The sequence below is a fragment of the Cotesia glomerata genome, unplaced genomic scaffold (assembly GCF_020080835.1).
Source record: "Cotesia glomerata isolate CgM1 unplaced genomic scaffold, MPM_Cglom_v2.3 scaffold_14, whole genome shotgun sequence".
Classification (NCBI taxonomy): domain Eukaryota; kingdom Metazoa; phylum Arthropoda; class Insecta; order Hymenoptera; family Braconidae; genus Cotesia; species Cotesia glomerata.
Genome location: NW_025401775.1, coordinates 65449 through 82807, shown reverse-complemented (window position 1 = coordinate 82807; position 17359 = coordinate 65449). Strand labels below are relative to the sequence as shown.

At 27.8% G+C, this 17359-nt stretch overlaps 4 protein-coding genes and 1 long non-coding RNA gene across 5 annotated transcripts; 3 read left to right on the top strand and 2 right to left on the bottom strand.

Moving 5' to 3' along the window:
- The first annotated feature begins 1863 nt into the window (after positions 1-1863).
- LOC123273823 lies at positions 1864-3005 on the top strand. The gene is made up of 2 exons (XM_044741302.1): positions 1864-2211; positions 2784-3005. The coding sequence occupies exons 1-2, from the start codon at positions 2037-2039 to the stop codon at positions 2921-2923; spliced, it is 315 nt and encodes a 104-aa protein (XP_044597237.1). The 5' UTR covers positions 1864-2036; the 3' UTR covers positions 2924-3005.
- Positions 3006-4445: 1440 nt separating this feature from the next.
- LOC123273798 lies at positions 4446-5966 on the top strand. Its single transcript, XM_044741269.1, has 3 exons — positions 4446-5218; positions 5588-5912; positions 5951-5966. Exons 1-3 carry the CDS (start codon positions 4732-4734, stop codon positions 5964-5966), a joined length of 828 nt encoding a protein of 275 aa, XP_044597204.1. The 5' UTR covers positions 4446-4731.
- A 24-nt stretch (positions 5967-5990) lies between these two features.
- On the top strand, positions 5991-7239 carry LOC123273824. The gene is made up of 3 exons (XR_006511376.1): positions 5991-6175; positions 6268-6551; positions 7167-7239. It is a non-coding gene; the product is annotated as an uncharacterized LOC123273824 (long non-coding RNA).
- A 2145-nt stretch (positions 7240-9384) lies between these two features.
- Positions 9385-10370, bottom strand: LOC123273818. Its single transcript, XM_044741293.1, has one exon. The coding sequence runs from the start codon at positions 10368-10370 to the stop codon at positions 9477-9479; it is 894 nt and encodes a 297-aa protein (XP_044597228.1). The 3' UTR covers positions 9385-9476.
- Positions 10371-10445: 75 nt separating this feature from the next.
- On the bottom strand, positions 10446-12298 carry LOC123273819. The gene is made up of 2 exons (XM_044741294.1): positions 11315-12298; positions 10446-11201 (listed from the first exon to the last, which is right to left on the bottom strand). The coding sequence occupies exons 1-2, from the start codon at positions 11315-11317 to the stop codon at positions 10446-10448; spliced, it is 759 nt and encodes a 252-aa protein (XP_044597229.1). The 5' UTR covers positions 11318-12298.
- Between the last annotated feature and the right edge of the window lie 5061 nt (positions 12299-17359).

Genomic DNA, 17359 nt, shown 5'->3' with positions numbered 1-17359 from the left:
AATTATAGTCGTTCTTAGCGCTTAGTGGAACGCAACCATAGTTTCATGAGATCAGGAATAGTAACAATTATGACAAACAGTGACGGCACTACATTTCCGCGGGAAGGAATTTTAAATTGGATTAGCGAATTTATGATAATCAGCTTACAATTGAGAGAAACAGTGGAAATATTCTAATTGCTACTGCTCGCCAGATATTTCTAAAGTATCAAAGCATGATTATTTATAAAATTTAATATTCAAAAAAGTAAATAGAGAATTTAATCAAAATTTTAAGATTCTGAAAAAAAAATTAATAAAAAAATAAAATAAACACATGAACGTTTTTTGAAAATTTTAATGAGCTATCTCTAAATACTTTTTTTGATGCAATTTAACTTGTAGATTCGAAATCAATTCAATTTTGCATATCTAATCATTTTAGCATAACATTATAGGATGCTTGATCAATTCACAAAATTGTAGCATGTTGAATTTATAAAATTTTATTAGAACATACAAGTTAAAAGATAAAAAACATCTTATATTATAGATTGCTTTTTAAGAAGCTATTATAATGTCGTTAATTTTTGAGCAGTGGGTATATTAATTTTACAATTAATTTAAAAAAAAAAGATTTAAATTCTGTCATTTAATACAAATATATATATATATTAGGGTGCTTTTTTTTTTGCGACTATTTTTTTTTTTTTCGTTTCCATCCCGAAATTTTGTTGGAAATACACCCAAAAAAATTCCCTGAAAGTTTGAGCCCTTAATATTAATATTAAGTACTCCTACACAGCGTGTGAAGATTTCCCATTTGAATTATACGAGAACTTTCATTTTTTTTTTTTAAATTTCTATAGCTCAGTGGCATTTCATAGCATCACTTTGACCATGGACGGGTTTTTTTCAGAATTAAATGCTCTACAAAAGTGTCCATTGTTGCGAAGTCGTAACTCATACTGGCGGGGTAGTACGGACCACCAAACCGAATTTTTTATAGAATTCTTGTTTTTTCACTCATTATCTCATAAACAACAAGACACACAGAAAAAATGTTAATAATAATTTTGTAGGAAATTCAATTCTCTACAAAAAAGGTCCTCAGCACGAAATCACTAAGATCGATATTTTCTGAGATATTAATCATTGAAGTTTACGTAGCATTGAATTTCCACAAAATGTTGAATCAAATCTTAAAAAATAATGATTTTTTTATTCGTATCATAATTATAATTAGTAATTACTTATTGATTAAGTTACAAATTTAACGTAAAAATTTTAATTGTATTTTTCTGAAGTTTTTATTTTTAAATAAATTTCTCATTTAAATCACCCCATAATATTTGAATTTATCATTTAATAATTCAATTTCAATGAAATTCTAGATAAAAATATATTGTGTATGATCATTACGAATAATATAGGATGTTTCTTTGTTGCTGTGTATTGTGATACTGATTAATTGCGGTTTATTTTTCTTGCTCTGGTAGTACTACTGAGCTTTCACTTGACCTTGAATGCGTTCAACAAATTTCCCCTTTAATTGCAGCGCTTTCTTTGTTTTCGCGTACTAATCCCGCGAGAGTAAGAACAAAGCTTAGTGGGCATTGATCAGTGTGACGCCGTTGTATGTATACTTTGTTAAATTTGAGGTTAGGTCGACTTTAACCATCATTAAAATGAGTGAAAAAATTGGTAATAAAACTTGGAATTATTTAATTGGATTCGAAAGAAGCCAAATAAATGATAATAAGCTGCCTTCGTATCGTGACTTACTAAATTTTTTTATGTATAAACATCAGTTTTTAAAATTAACTATTCGAAATAGTGCTACTAGTGTTATTAACGATACTAATACTATTCGGGCTAGTTTCAAGATTCCAACTATATGTCCTCAGCACAGTCTTACGAAGTTGGAAAAATTTTATGCCGAATATATAAAAGTGAAGACACATCACAAGAGGGAAAAAAAATCGAAAGCACAAAAACAGAATGTTGAAAAGTTTAACCAAAAACTAGATAAATTGTTCGATATTTCGAATTCCACAATGGTTAAGAATTTGCCAAAAGAGCAGCAACAATTTCTGAATGAGTGTCAAAAGGGGAAAACCAATCTTCACTCGCCCGTTACTAATTTCTTGCCGGTGGAAACTTTTCAGAATAAATCTGACACTGAACAGGAGATAACAAATGAAGATAATGAGAATAATACAGACGAAATTGGTTAGTTTCTTCTCACATACAACTATAAATTATCAAGCTCAACAATCAATCATTTTTAATAATCGAAAACAATTTCTTATAATTTAGACTCATATTTTTTCTACTTACTTGTAAAATTTAATTCGCATTAAAATTCTAATTTTCTTAACCTCATTTTCTGAAAATTGAATTCTATATAATTTTTCAATATTTTAAAATTTGTTTCTAGATTCATAACTTTTTTTCTAATTATTAGTCTATCATTTTTGGTAAAATTTCTATCAAGTAAATCTGAATAAGTGAGATAAATCAAAATTTATTCAATTTTGACAAAAATTTTGACTTGAATAAAAAAAAAAATTTGTTTTCGATTTTTTTGCAGTCGAAAATCCCCACGCTATTAAAAAATTGAAGTCTCTGTAACCAATAAATTTAAAATACATATCATTTTATCTTATTTTTATTGGGGAAAATTGACGGAAACTCAATTCAAAGAATATCTTTGCTTCTGAATAACAGAAGCTGAATATAAAATTTGAAAAATGTTTGAATCGATTGGGTTTATTTATTTAATTCTGAAAAAATTGTTTTAGGCATGAAATTATCGCAACATTCGATGCCAGCAAGTTTTTGTAGTCTATCATCAAATTCCAGTGGGTTGAAACGAACATATTCTGATTTTGAGGATGAACTCCCTGTACCTCCTAAAAAGAAAAAAATCAATATTTTTTAAGATTTGATTCAACATTTTGTGGAAATTCAATGCTAGGTAAACTTCAATGATTAATATCTCAGAAAATATCGATCTTAGTAATTTGGTGCTGAGGACCTTTTTTGTAGAAAATTGAATTTCCTACAAAATTATTATTTACATTTTTTTTGTATGTCTTGTTGGTTATGAGATAATGAGTGAAAAATCAAGAATTCTATAAAAAATTCGGTTTGGCGGTCCGTACTACCCCGCCAGTATGTGTTACGACTTCGCGACAATGGACACTTCTGTAGAGCATTTAATTCTGAAAAAAACCCGTCCATGGTCAAAGCGATGCTATGAAATGCCACTGAGCTATAGAAATTTAAAAAAAAAAAATGAAAGTTCTCGTACAATTCAAATGGGAAATCTTCACACGCTGTGTAGGAGTACTTAATATTAATATTAAGGGCTCAAACTTTCAGGGAATTTTTTTGGGTGTATTTCCAACAAAATTTCGGGATGGAAGCGAAAAAAAAAAATAGTCGCAAAAAGCACCCTAATATATATATATATATATATATATATATATATATATATATATATATTAGACTTGGCCAAAAAGAGTAACTATTTTTTTTTTTTGTCTATCGAAAATATTATTTGGGATGACAAAAAAAAATGTTGTGAGAATTTGAGCCCTTAATATTTATATTAAGAGGTCTATCATCGCAACTTTTAATTTTTTTTTCCGGAACGGGTTTTTGTCTCATAACTCCTAAACCATCGAGGTAAATGAAATAAACTTAGATGTTTTTTGAAGCAAATTTAATTGTCTACAAAAAAAGACTGATTGAAATTTTTCGTCAGATGAGCCGTTTTCTTATAAACACGCCTTGAAAATTGATAAGATTTCAGAATTTTATTGTTTAACTTTGGAATTTTGTAATTCACTTAAAAATTAGTATCCAGAAAAAATTCAATAGAGATTCTTAAAGGGAATTTAATTTCCTACAAAAAATGTCTCTTAACATTTTTAGCTAAATTCACTCCTTTGAAAGTTATTCAAAGTTAAAGTTGATGTCAAAATAAAATTCTGGTTTTTTTCGCTGTAAATTTAATTTTTTTGAGCCCATTGAAAATTTTGATCTTTTTATAGATAATAATTTTTATTTTATCAACAGAATTATGAAAAATTTGAAAAAATCATAATATATTTTTATTTATTGGCATTGAAAAGCTATTTTCTGCAGAAAATTGCATTTTCACTGTGTTTTGATAGTTTAAAAAATAACAATCATGTTGTTTTCTCATTGAAAATTATTTACTTTTTATTTAATACAAATTTATCTACGAGAATCCGCTTTGATTAACAACCTCCCCTTACTCCCCTTGTTTCATTTTTCGACATCAATCCACAGTACTACATCTCATGAGATTACTCTCTCATTTTCTCAATAATTGCGTCGCTTAATACAAAGCCAACCGATTGAACATAACCTCAAAACAATATTATTAATTATTAGTATCGTATTATATAGCGCTACGATAATTTTATTCATCTATCACCATTTCTAAAAAAAAAGACCCCTAGTTCGACCTTCACTTTCGGTATTTCTTACATTCCATTGTTCTACAAATAGAGAGGTTATGTTTTTTAGATAACTGTAGCATCTTTCTTCATTGTTAATTGTGGATCGAGCGTCGCTTTTAATCTCAGTATTCGTGTTGTGAGTTGTGTGTCTAATTTCTAGTGTTGTTACAATTTTTATTACAACCTGACTCTCTTTATTTGTTGTGATTTTTGATTACGTAAATATAATTGAATAATATCAAAGAACTGTATCAATATGACAACCGAAAAAATTAATTTGATTGGTGTTCCAATAGCTAAAATTAATGGTCGTAAACTTCCCACTATAAAAGAAGTTTTATTATTATTTTTTTATCATCACAAAGTTCTTCATCTAAAAGTCAATGAAAGTGCAAAAAAAACTGCAAATATAGTTCAAGATTGTTGGAAAAATTTACAAATTTTAACCTCCGGGCTTCGAAATACGATTAACAAAATACTTGAGTTTTTCAAAAAATGGCAATTATTGCAGTGCAATAAGAAAAGAATAAAATCACAAGCTCAAAAACAAAAAGAAGTGAGTTTTGAACAAAAAATTCAACAGTTATTTAATATCGCTGGAAAAAACGGTCTAAGAAGTTTGAATGGAGAGATCAACAACTTTTCGGCTCAGAAACTATTGAATCAACCAGAAATTTCTGATAACTCCAGTTCACCAGAAACTTCGAGAAAATATGTTGAAATTATGGAAACCGATGAGATAGGTAGATATTTGGTATTTACAATAATACTTGATTTAATAAAATTAATAACTGAAAAAATAATTGCAATTTATTCTGTTCCCGTAACCGTATACAGAAAAAAAAATTCTTGACTAGAAGGTAAATTATCTTGGCTCAAGAAAATATTAAGGAAGATTAAAAATTTCTTTAATGAAGTCAAAGTTTCTTGACCCCAGAAAATTTCTTTTTGCTCCAAAATAACTTTTGTCTTCCTTAAAATTTTCTTGGTGCAAGAAGTTTTTTTTCTGTGTAATTTTTATGCTCAGCATAACTAATTGATAACTAAATATTATGTAATCTTGTTATACTTTGATCACATTTTCTTGTAAATAATATCAAAATACTTTTCAGAAATAGATTTGGTTAATGATAATAATAATAATGAAATTACACCTAGTCAAGAGTTACTAACATCGTCGCAGTCAACTATCAGTCAAATTTCAAATGTTTCCGATTTTGAAACAGAATTGTTGTCTGAAAAAAAAATACCAAAAATAAACATTATCACTCCAAATTTAGCAGCTGCGCTTGATCGTGCAAATGTTAGCAACAGAAATGCTACATATATTTTGGCAGCTACCTTACAGAGCGTTGGAATAGATCTTCGGAATGTTAATTTAAGCTATAAAACTATCCAACGAAATTGTATACTTCTTCGAAAAGAAATAGCTGAAGGGTTAAAAAAAGACTTAAAGTTCAATGATAATTACGTAGTTCATTGGGATGGTAAATTGTTAAGCGATATTGTTGGCGCAGATGTTGCAGATAGACTCCCAATTCTTCTGACATCGTCTGGCGCTGAACAATTATTAGGCATTCCAAAAATTGGAGCAGGAACTGGAATTGAGCAAGCTTCAGCAGTAAACTCAACTTTGAAGCATTGGGGTGTCAGTGATTATGTCAAAGCGGTGTGCTTTGATACTGCATATACAAATACAGGTAAATCAATACTATTAACAAAGTATTTAGAATTGAGAGATTTTATTTTTCATGTTTGTTTTTAATTCATTAATGATTCTATTATTAAATAGGCATTCATCGTGGCGCTGGCGTAGAACTAGAGAATCTTTTAGGGCGAAAGCTCATTTGGTTGCCATGTCGTCATCACGTCATTGAACTACTCATTAAAGGTGTTTTTGAAGTATACTGGCCAACGCAAAATGGCCCAAATGTTTCAATTTTTGGTAGATTCAAAAATAATTGGAACAAGATAGATAAATCAAAATACAGTGCAGGAATTAATGATCCTATTGTTGCTAAAGTACTATCAGAGAAAAAAGACGAAACATTGGATTTTATTGAAAGTTATTCGCTGGTATGTTTTAGTTACATAATATCATTCACAAAAGCACTCAAAAACAACTTTCTTTTTCACTATACACTGAGAGAAAAAATTTTTTTTTAAGAAAATGCAAATAATTGAAAGAAGTTTTCTACATTTGGAAAAAAACAATTCTGAATGAAAATTCTCAAGTTATCTATCTAAAATTGTATTTTTGTTTTTTTATTTTTTTAATCAGTTAAACTATTTTCCAACAAAAAAGTTACTGTGCGAAAAATTTTGATTTCTTCTGCAAAGAAATGAAATTGTTGAAAATTTCCAACATATCAATGTCTTGTCACTAGAATGCCCATATTTTTCAAAAGAAATTTTTCCTTTCGGTAAATTTAAAAAAAATTGTGTAATGGAAAAATTTAAACCTTAAATTAATAGTAATTTCCTGGTGTCGATCGAATACAATTCATTTTAAACATAGACAAAAATATACGTGATTATCTTTAACTCGTAATTTATGTTAAATTAAAATTGATCGAATTTTGTACTTTGTTTTAATTGAAATCTTGTTCTTTTAGTATTCAAAAACGATTTTTAATTATTAATTCTAGATTAAGAAAATCAGTTTTTTTCATTCGTACTCATTTGTTGCAGAAATATCTTCCGAGGAATGATTACCGAGAATTTTTAGAGTTATCGTCAATTTTTTTAGGAGTTATTCCAAAGATACTTTCACCTTTAAACATCCAGGAGCGATGAGTCATGCTCGTTGGATGTCGAAGGTAATTTATTGCCTGAAAATATATATTTTTAGGGGAGAATTTAAGCTGACCCCTCATGAATTAACTAGTATTCGCCAAGTATGTATTTTCATAATTGTCATTTATATAAAAGCTTGGTTCACTTCACCTTCTGCTATCTTAGCTGCAAATAATGACTTAATTTTGATGCAACAATTGATACTCTATGATAAAATTAATTCATCTGTATCAAAAGGAGCTTTAAAAAAATGAGCGATCATTTGTGGTATTTAAGTGACAAATTAGCCATAATTTCTCTATTTGACGATGCTGTAGATCCGGAAGTAAAGAAAAAAATGGTAAAAAATTTGAAAAATCGGAACCCTATAAAAACTAAAGCCAGAAAATATGAATTTGACTACAAAAACTTACATGAATTTTTACACAAAGATGTAAGTGACTTCATTTCAACAGAATCGTTAACAATTTTAAAAGACTTTGACTTGCCACATGAATTTTTAAGTGAAGAAGTCGACAAGTGGTCCAGCATCGATAGTTTTCAGGAATGTCAACAATTTTTTAGTAAATTGGCTGTTGTCAATGATGTCGCGGAACGTGGTGTAGCGCTAATTGAAGATTACAATCAATGCCTTACTAAAGACGAAGAACAGCTCCAATATTTATTACTAGTTATTAGTGAGTATCGGAAAAATTCCCTAATTGCAATAAAAGTACGTTAATTGAATGATTATTCCGTCTTTTTAATTGTTAAATATAATTATAGATGTACTAAAGTTTTATATTGTTTTCCTTATAGAATATAAATGATTAAAATACATACAATGATATTTTTGTGCTATAAAATTTTTTATGAATGATACAGTCGATGCTCTCTGTATTGGACCTCTCTGTATTTTAACCGCTCTCTGTGTTTGACCACATTTTTCCTCTGTATTTGACGAATTTACACAGCTCTTATGGACGAGTCAAGTACAGAGAATGGTCCTGACGGGCGAATCAAATACAGAGAGCGTTGACTGTAATTTGATTTTGTTTCTTATTGAATGTGTACTATATCATTGATGATTAATTTCTGCTAAGCATTCGTATTAAGCGACGCAATTATTGAGAAAATGAGAGAGTAATCTCATGAGAAGTAGTACTGTGGATTGATGTCGAAAAATGAAACAAGGGGAGTAAGGGGAGGTTGTTAATCAAAGCGGATTCTCGTAGATAAATTTGTATTAAATAAAAAGTAAATAATTTTCAATGAGAAAACAACATGATTGTTATTTTTTAAACTATCAAAACACAGTGAAAATGCAATTTTCTGCAGAAAATAGCTTTTCAATGCCAATAAATAAAAATATATTATGATTTTTTCAAATTTTTCATAATTCTGTTGATAAAATAAAAATTATTATCTATAAAAAGATCAAAATTTTCAATGGGCTCAAAAAAATTAAATTTACAGCGAAAAAAACCAGAATTTTATTTTGACATCAACTTTAACTTTGAATAACGTTCAAAGGAGTGAATTTAGCTAAAAATGTTAAGAGACATTTTTTGTAGGAAATTAAATTCCCTTCAAGAATCTCTATTGAATTTCTTCTGGATACTAATTTTTAAGTGAATTACAAAATTCCAAAGTTAAACAATAAAATTCTGAAATCTTATCAATTTTCAAGGCGTGTTTATAAGAAAACGGTTCATCTGACGAAAAATTTTAATCAGTCTTTTTTTGTAGACAATTAAATTTGCTTCAAAAAACATCTAAGTTTATTTCATTTACCTCGATGGTTTAGGAGTTATGAGACAAAAACCCGTTCCGGAAAAAAAAATTAAAAGTTGCGATGATAGACCTCTTAATATAAATATTAAGGGCTCAAATTCTCACAACATTTTTTTTTTGTCATCCCAAATAATATTTTCGATATACAAAAAAAAAAAAAATAGTTAATTTTTTTGGCCCAGTCTAATATATATATAAAAAAGTAATTTTCGTAATTTTTTGAAATAAATATTCAATCATTTATTTATTGATTAAGACACAAATTACAAAAAAAAAATTAAATATTTTATGATGAAATAATTATAAAATTAATGAAATTTATGTTTTTTTTTTTTTTTTTTTCAATCGTATTATATTCAAATAATAAAATTATAATTTTTTTTCGAGACTTTATATTCCGTCCGAAAATTAATAAAAAAAAGTGTTATTTTGTTATTGTTCATCATTTAACAAATGAATGCATTTTGGACAAATTGAAACCATATGCTTTTTACACATTGACAATTTACACAAACAACAAGAAGTTCGTATTTTTACATCTTTCGATCTTGGACAAACAGAGCAACGTTTTGGCTTATTATCATTTGTTTCTGCTAGCTTAGGACAAAAAGAATCTGAAGATGAAAACTGTGCAGCATCTTCTCGTAATTGTCGAGGCAAATATTTATTCTTAGCTCTTTTTTTTATTGCTTCATCTACAAGTGATAATCCTAATTGCTTGATGAAATCTCTCCTTGAAATGTTTAAATTATTATTAATCGAATACACAATATAGCTGTTTAAGCTAGCGACATCAAGTAAATGGAACCATATTCTCGTCGAAAAACGGCGTGTTCTCCTAGAAATTGAATTTTCAAGAAAAAACTTTTTTAATCGCTCTGTAGCATGAACCGCATTTATGTAACGTTCACGAGCTGATTTTTGATTGTATGTATTATCTTCGGTAGTATGTAGAGTTGACAATATAATCATATTTTTATTTTCTTTATCAGAAAACTCCGTAAGCATTAAATTACTTTGACATTCATAAAAAGATGCGACTTGTTCTTTATCAGAGTTAATCAGAAATTCAGGAGGAATTTCTGGCTCACTACCATTTAATTTACCAATTGCAGTGATATTATTTCTTAGAAGATTTTTTAATAGCGAAAAACTGGTTAAATTATTCATTAAAAGTAAATTACTCTTGAATCCATTCATTAAAAGCTTTACGTAATTTTCAATACTATTCAATCCATTACTAAATTCTCTTCTCTGTTTCTTTACGAAAATTTTCATATTCAACACATAATTAAAACAAGTGTCAACGAGAGTGAAAATTTTCATACCAGAACGTGAAAATTCTTGTTTCGGAGAGGTCAATGACGGGCAGTAATTTTGATGGTCAACGATCTGCTCATATTATATGACATCAGAGCCAACAATAAAATTATTCTTACAATTAGCGATAAACAAATTAAGTAAATTACTTAATGGACTAAGACAATCTTTTTTTTTCTTTGAATTTTCATCATTTTCATCGCCAAATCTTAAGCTCCGGAGCAAAAACTTGAAACGATTCAATGTCATAGAAAGTCGGAATACATTTACTCCTAACCCGTTTTGTTCCCATAACTCAACAAAATTATCATGTTTTGATTTGAGTAAACTCATCAATAAAAGTAGACCAATAAGAGTTTGGATTTCAGCAATGTTTGTATCATTACAATCTCGATCACGGCTGTAACGATTGCGGATACTGGCAATATATAAATTCGTATTATGAGTTATGAGTTTTAAAATCTCACAATCAACAAACAAATTAAAACAATTATTAGTAGTTTTGGCTTTAGAGGCCACATTTGATGGACCATCAGATTGAAATAGTAAATCGGAGCAATCAGGACTTGAATTCTCTGTTGAGATTTTGCTCCATCGTGTTAAGCTATCTCTTCCTAAATAATAATTGTTATGACCATCAGCACTATCATTTTTATTTTTTTCGTAGTGCAGTGTTTGATTTGTTCCTTCTCTCCATGAATTACTATCATCATCAATACCTTGTAAGTCAAATAATATCTCACTATCACTCTCTTCCGATTCATTCCACTCATATTCAATAGCAATATCATCGATTAAACTTTCACGTAAATTCTTGAAATCAAACATTTCAGCAGCCTGTAAACAAAAAAAAATAGATATCAGACATTTATGTACATAAAATATTTGTGGTTATAAAAACAAAAATTTTTTAATAGTGAGAAAAAATTTAAAAAATACAAACCACTTACCATTTTTCGAACAGATTTTATTTCGTAAACTTTTAAAAGATTACTTTTTGAGATGATACATTTATCAACAGTAGTAAATAATTCTGAATATCCACCATCAAATTATTTATAATTAAATATAAATCTTGAAGCATATTTGTGTAGAAAAATACATAAAGGTGAATATCCATGTCACATACTCCCAACCATTATTTGCGAATAGGTCTAGCGCTAGTATCGGTAACTGAGAAAAATTCAAAGTACTTAGACTCAACTATTTTTTTTTTTTTTGATTAGAAAAACTTTGTTTTTTTTTTAACATACGAATTTTAATTACTTATCACGAGGGATGGATAGTTAGATGTCAAAGACAGTTTCTTACGTAAATAGCGTAAGATATATTACTGACAATGTTATGCACAAATTTCAGTGCCACCTAGCGACTATCGTTTCAACTTGATCAGTATTTGAAATGTTAACAATATAACGATATTAACCGCTTTAAGATTCATTAAAGTGGTCTCGAGAGAAGCTAAATATTTATCTGAATAAGAATTCAATTTCATCATTGGCTGACTTTAACTGACTTTAATATTTTTTGAGGTAGAGTAAAATCATAAAATTAATTAAAATTAGCTTATGTATGTGTCAGCTGAAATGTTATTTTACTTAGCTGCTGCGAAATAGGGATCGAGTGTCTACATTGTCACGCCAACTGGTGATAGAAATTGTAAGCTAATAGACAAAAATATTTAACTCTAACATGTGATTTGATTTTGATTTATTTTTTATTTAAATAAATTCATGAATTTTTCAAAATTTTTTCAACTATAAAATTTTAATATATCACGACATATATAAATATATGAAGACGAAACCGTCAAACTGACAAACTTGTGAAATTTTATTATTTTTTGCTCAGTACAAGCGGTACTCCATAGAAAAATGACAGGCATATGACGTGTGTAGAGGCAAAATTGAACTTTAGAGACTATGTTTAAGTGGCTATTTTTTTTTTAAACTTCTGAATTGTTTTGCTTCAAATACGACTGATTAATACTTTTTGCCCATTTAGTGATTTTGTTAAGCATCAGGGCGCGCCACTTCCGACAAATATGCTGCCTCTACAGTTACCGCTCGGTCCCTACTTCCATAAGATTATTCAAATGCGTGTTTCGGCGGGATGAAAAAAATTTGTAATAAGTGTTTTTCTCAAATATATCCATGTGTTTAAGTTTGGATTCATATCAATTTTTCCATTGGTGGTAAACCTATTTGTAAGCCAAAACACACTAGAACGACTGATCAGCTGACTCGTAAATAAATTATTGTTTGAACGTCCGGAGCGTGTGTCATTTTACAGCAATCATAAAGTTTATTGTTCGAGTGATATCGATAAAATGAATTAAGCAGAGAATAAGTGATTTTAAAACTTGAAAAAAAAAAAAAAAAATTGTCAAACAAAAATAAAAAAAAAAAACTCTCATTGAAAACTTTTTGAAAAATTACTCACATAAAAACTTTAGAAACTTCTACATAATTGATTTTAATATTTTTTGTAATTTATTGAATTTATGAAATTAATAAAAGTTGGCTTATACATGAGTCATCTAATATTGTTATTTAACTTTATTGCTGGAAGTAGCTATGACAATATTCAATTGCTTAATTTCACATTAAAAAAGTACCTGATCAATATTTTATCTAAAATAGATCCAAATCATGATTTCTAAATTTATTTTCAATTTTTTCATCGTTGATACGCATATTTGTGAGCCAAAATATACTGAAACGACTGATCAGCTGACTCGTAAATAAATTATGGTTGAAACAATCCAGACATGTCGTAATGATGAAAATATTGTTTATTATTTAAGTGACATTGGTAAGATAAATTAAGTAAAGATGAGTTAATTTTAAAAATTTTGCTTGAAGGAAACTATCGAAAAAATTTCTTAAAATCCACGTCAGATCTAAAAACTTTGAGTGCTCATCATTGTTTTTAATATTATTTGAAATTTAATAAAATCATAAGATTGATAATTACTTAATATAAAATCAGGCTTGTAGATAAGTCGTCAGATATTGTTATTTTACTTTGTTGTTGAGAATAACTACTATAATACTTGATGACTTAATTTCAAATTAGAAAAATTTCTGATGAATATTGTATTTCAAATAGATTGAAGTCAGAAAATATGTTTAATCATTTCAATTTTTTCATCGTTAATAAATATAATTGTAAGCGAAAAAATTTTGGAATGACTAATCAGCTGACTTTTAGGATAAATTACACTTTAAACAACCCAGACAAGAGTGTCATAATAATGCGCATATGATGTTTATTATTCATGCAATATAAAAAACATAAATAAAGCAGAGATCAAGTAATTTAAAAAAAAAAAAATTTTTTTTAAATTGTCAAAGAAAGAAACCTTGATTTTATTCAATTTTCCCTTGGTTGATTACCGAATCTGAAAGCTAAAACATAATGAAACCACCAATCTGCTGACTTAATAATAAATTATTAGTTAAACAATCCAGGCGTAAGTGTCATGATAATTCGAAGAATATGTGTATTACTTAAGTGACTTTAATATAATTAAATACGCAGATATGAGTTGATTCAGAGAATTTTTTTTCAAAACATTGTCAGAAAAAAAATTTTTCTTTAATTTTAAAAAATTCACTTACATTAATTATGAAAAACTTTAAGTGCTATTTGTTTTTCATATTTTGAGGTATCTAATAAAATAATATGATTTATAGAAGTTAGCTCCAGAAGGTGTAGAGGTTAGGTGTATGTGTTACTTTAAATGTTGTTTTACTTTGATAATTCGAAAGAACTATAATAATATTTAGATGCATGAATCTACCTAGAAAAAAATCTGTTGTCATAATATCTTTTGAAGTCCAAGCTATAAAATCTCAATTTATTCCAATTTTTCTATCGATAGTAAGCATATTTTGAAGCAAAACAAACTAGAACAAATAGTCAGCTGACTTGAAAATAATTTATTGGTTAAGCACCCCAGGCGTGAGTGTCATAATAATTCTAAGAAAATGTATATTACTTAAGTGAGTTTAATCAAATAAATTACGCAGATATGAGTTAATTCAATAGATTTTTTTCCATAAATTTATCAAAAAAAAAAAATTTTTTCTAAAAGTTCTGAAATTTTTTTTCGAAAATAAAAATAATTCACTTACATTAATTATGAAAATCTATAAGTGCTATTTGTTTTTAATATTTTTTGAAATCTAATAGAATCATATAATTTTTAAAAATTGGGTCCACGAGGTGTAGAAGTATGCTGCATGTGTCATCTTGAAGGATATTTTACTTTGATGTTTCGAAAGTACTGCAACAATATTTAGATGCATGAGTCTATTGAGAAAAAATATGTTGTCAATATTGTATCTTGAGGAGTCCAAGCTATTAAATCTCAATATATTCCAATATTTCTCTTGTTAGTAAACATATTTTGAAGCAAAATAACTGGAACGACTGGTCAGCTGACTTGAAAACAATTCAATGGTCCAACACCCCAGGCGTGAGTGTCATAATAATTCAAAGAAAATGTGTATAAATGAAGTGACTTTAATGAAATTAATTATGCCGATATGAGTTGATTCACAGAATTTTTTTTCATAAATTTTTCAAACTAAAAATTTTTTTCTAAAATTTCTAAAATTTTTTTGCTAAATTAAAAAAAATTTACATACATTAATTATAAACAACTATGAGTGCTATTTATTTTTAATATTTTTTAGGATCAGGTAAAATGATATAATTTATGGAAGTAAACTCTAGAAGGTGTAAAAATTTGGTGCATGTGTCACTTTAAATGGGAATTTACATTGATGTTTCGAAAGTCCTACAACGATATTAATATATTAATTCACTTTTATCCCTGAATAAAAAAAAGTATTGAGACAAAGAAAAAAGTATTGAAAAGTATTGGATTGACTAGAAAACCAATACTTTTCAATACTTTTTTCTTTGTCTCAATACTTTTTTTTTATCAGGGATGGTTCGAAATAACTTCAAGAATATTCAGATCCGTTTTTTTTTTTTTTCTAAAAAATAAGCCATTATCAATATTGTATCTTAAATAGTCCAAGTCGTAAAATATCAATTCGTTTCAATTTTTCATTGTTGTTAAACATATTTTGATCCTAACACATACAGGAACGAACATTCAGCTAACTTGAAAATAATTATTGTTCAGACACCTCGGGCGTGACTGTCATAAAAATGCAAAGAAAATGTTTAATACTAAGGTGATTTTAATAAAATGAATTAAGCAGACAAGAGTTGATTCAAAAACTTTTTCCTAATGAAATTGTCAGAAAAAAAATTTTTCCTCTAAGTTTTAAAACGTTCACTTACATTTATTATGAAAATCTTCAAGTGCTAATTGTTTTTAATTAATATTTTTTGAGATTTAATACAATCATATAATTTATGGAAGGTGGCTACAGAAGGTGTATAATTCAAGTGTATGTGTCACTTTAAATATACTTTTAGCCGGTAATGTAGACATCAACTAGATTTTTTTTCTGGTATGCTAGAGGGCATTCAAGTCATATGAAATTTAATTCCATTCGCAGAAAAATCAAAATGAACTCCGAAATTTGATTAAAAATAAACGTGTTAATAGTCCTCAACATACCAATGTAAGCACATGAGTTATCGATTATAATTGATGATTTGATGATAAAATTAGTTATACGATGTCATATGAAATGATTTGAAACGAGATTCACATGCATTAGCTGATTTTTGTTTATAAAAGAAAAAACTAGAGAATTCAAATTCAAATTCTTTCTCTGAAAAATTTTTATAGTTATCTGCTTGTTAACTATTTTTACATCAATATTATTGATAGTTTTTTGTAGTTACAAATATATTTATCACTTCCCGGGAAAAAATGATCAGATCTGATCAGATATGAACAGGCATGAGTCTTCAGGTCTGATCAAACATGAAAAATGACCGGGTCTGATCAGACCTGGCCAGGCATGTTCATGTCTGATCAGATCTGTTCATGCCTGACTCGATTAGGTCCATAAAAAAAAAAAAAAGATTGGTGCCGACGGGGATTCGAACCATCTACGTTGCGCTCTTCAGACTGATACTTTACCTATTGACCCAATGACTTATCTTGATTCTAGCGTACCTTTCAAACTACTTCAAGTAATTTAAATTTTATACATGACTTATCCTTATAGTTAACGGAGTTCTATACTTAATTTATTAATTAATTATTAATAATTAATTATACACAGTAAAAAATTTCGCGTCATAGCGTCAAACAATTTTGGGTTAAAAATTTTTATGTTAAATATTTAACACTTTTTTGTGTTGATTTAACAGAATAAATGTTAAATTTACACATGAAAGTGTTAAATATTTAACACAAATATTTTTAACACTAAGATTTTTGACACAATGACGCAAAGTTTTTTACTGTGTATATTAGAGTGATTTATTTGGAACGGCTATGTATTTTATTCGCTCCATTAATATATGGTTCTATGTAAAGTAAAAAAAACAATTTCTTCAAGGTTTATTCCGTAATTATAATTTTATTGATTTCTTTAAAAATTGAAGTTTTTTTTTAATAAAAACGTACAGGAAATGAAGAATTATTTGTGTATTCTACAATTTAAAAGCCTTTGACACTACTGCAATAGACCAAGGCGTAGCTTAAGATAATAGCAGACACCTTGAAAGGACTTATTGATATGAACTGACATATTTTGATATATTTTAACGCTATCAAACTCAAACTTTTACTAAATAATCTTATTTTTCGCGTATTCAATGGAACAAAGTAAAAAATTTTATGTCATTGCGTCAAAATTCATCGTTAAAAATCATCGTTTTGGCATGGAAAATTAAAAAGTTCATGCTTATATAAGCCGAAATTTTTAATGAAAGTTTTACATTTAAAATTATAAGGGGATAGAAACTGATACGTCTTACGGAACAAATTAATTTTAAAAATAGAACTGCAGTCTATAGTTCGATAAAATTTTTTTTCCAGATTTAAAATATCA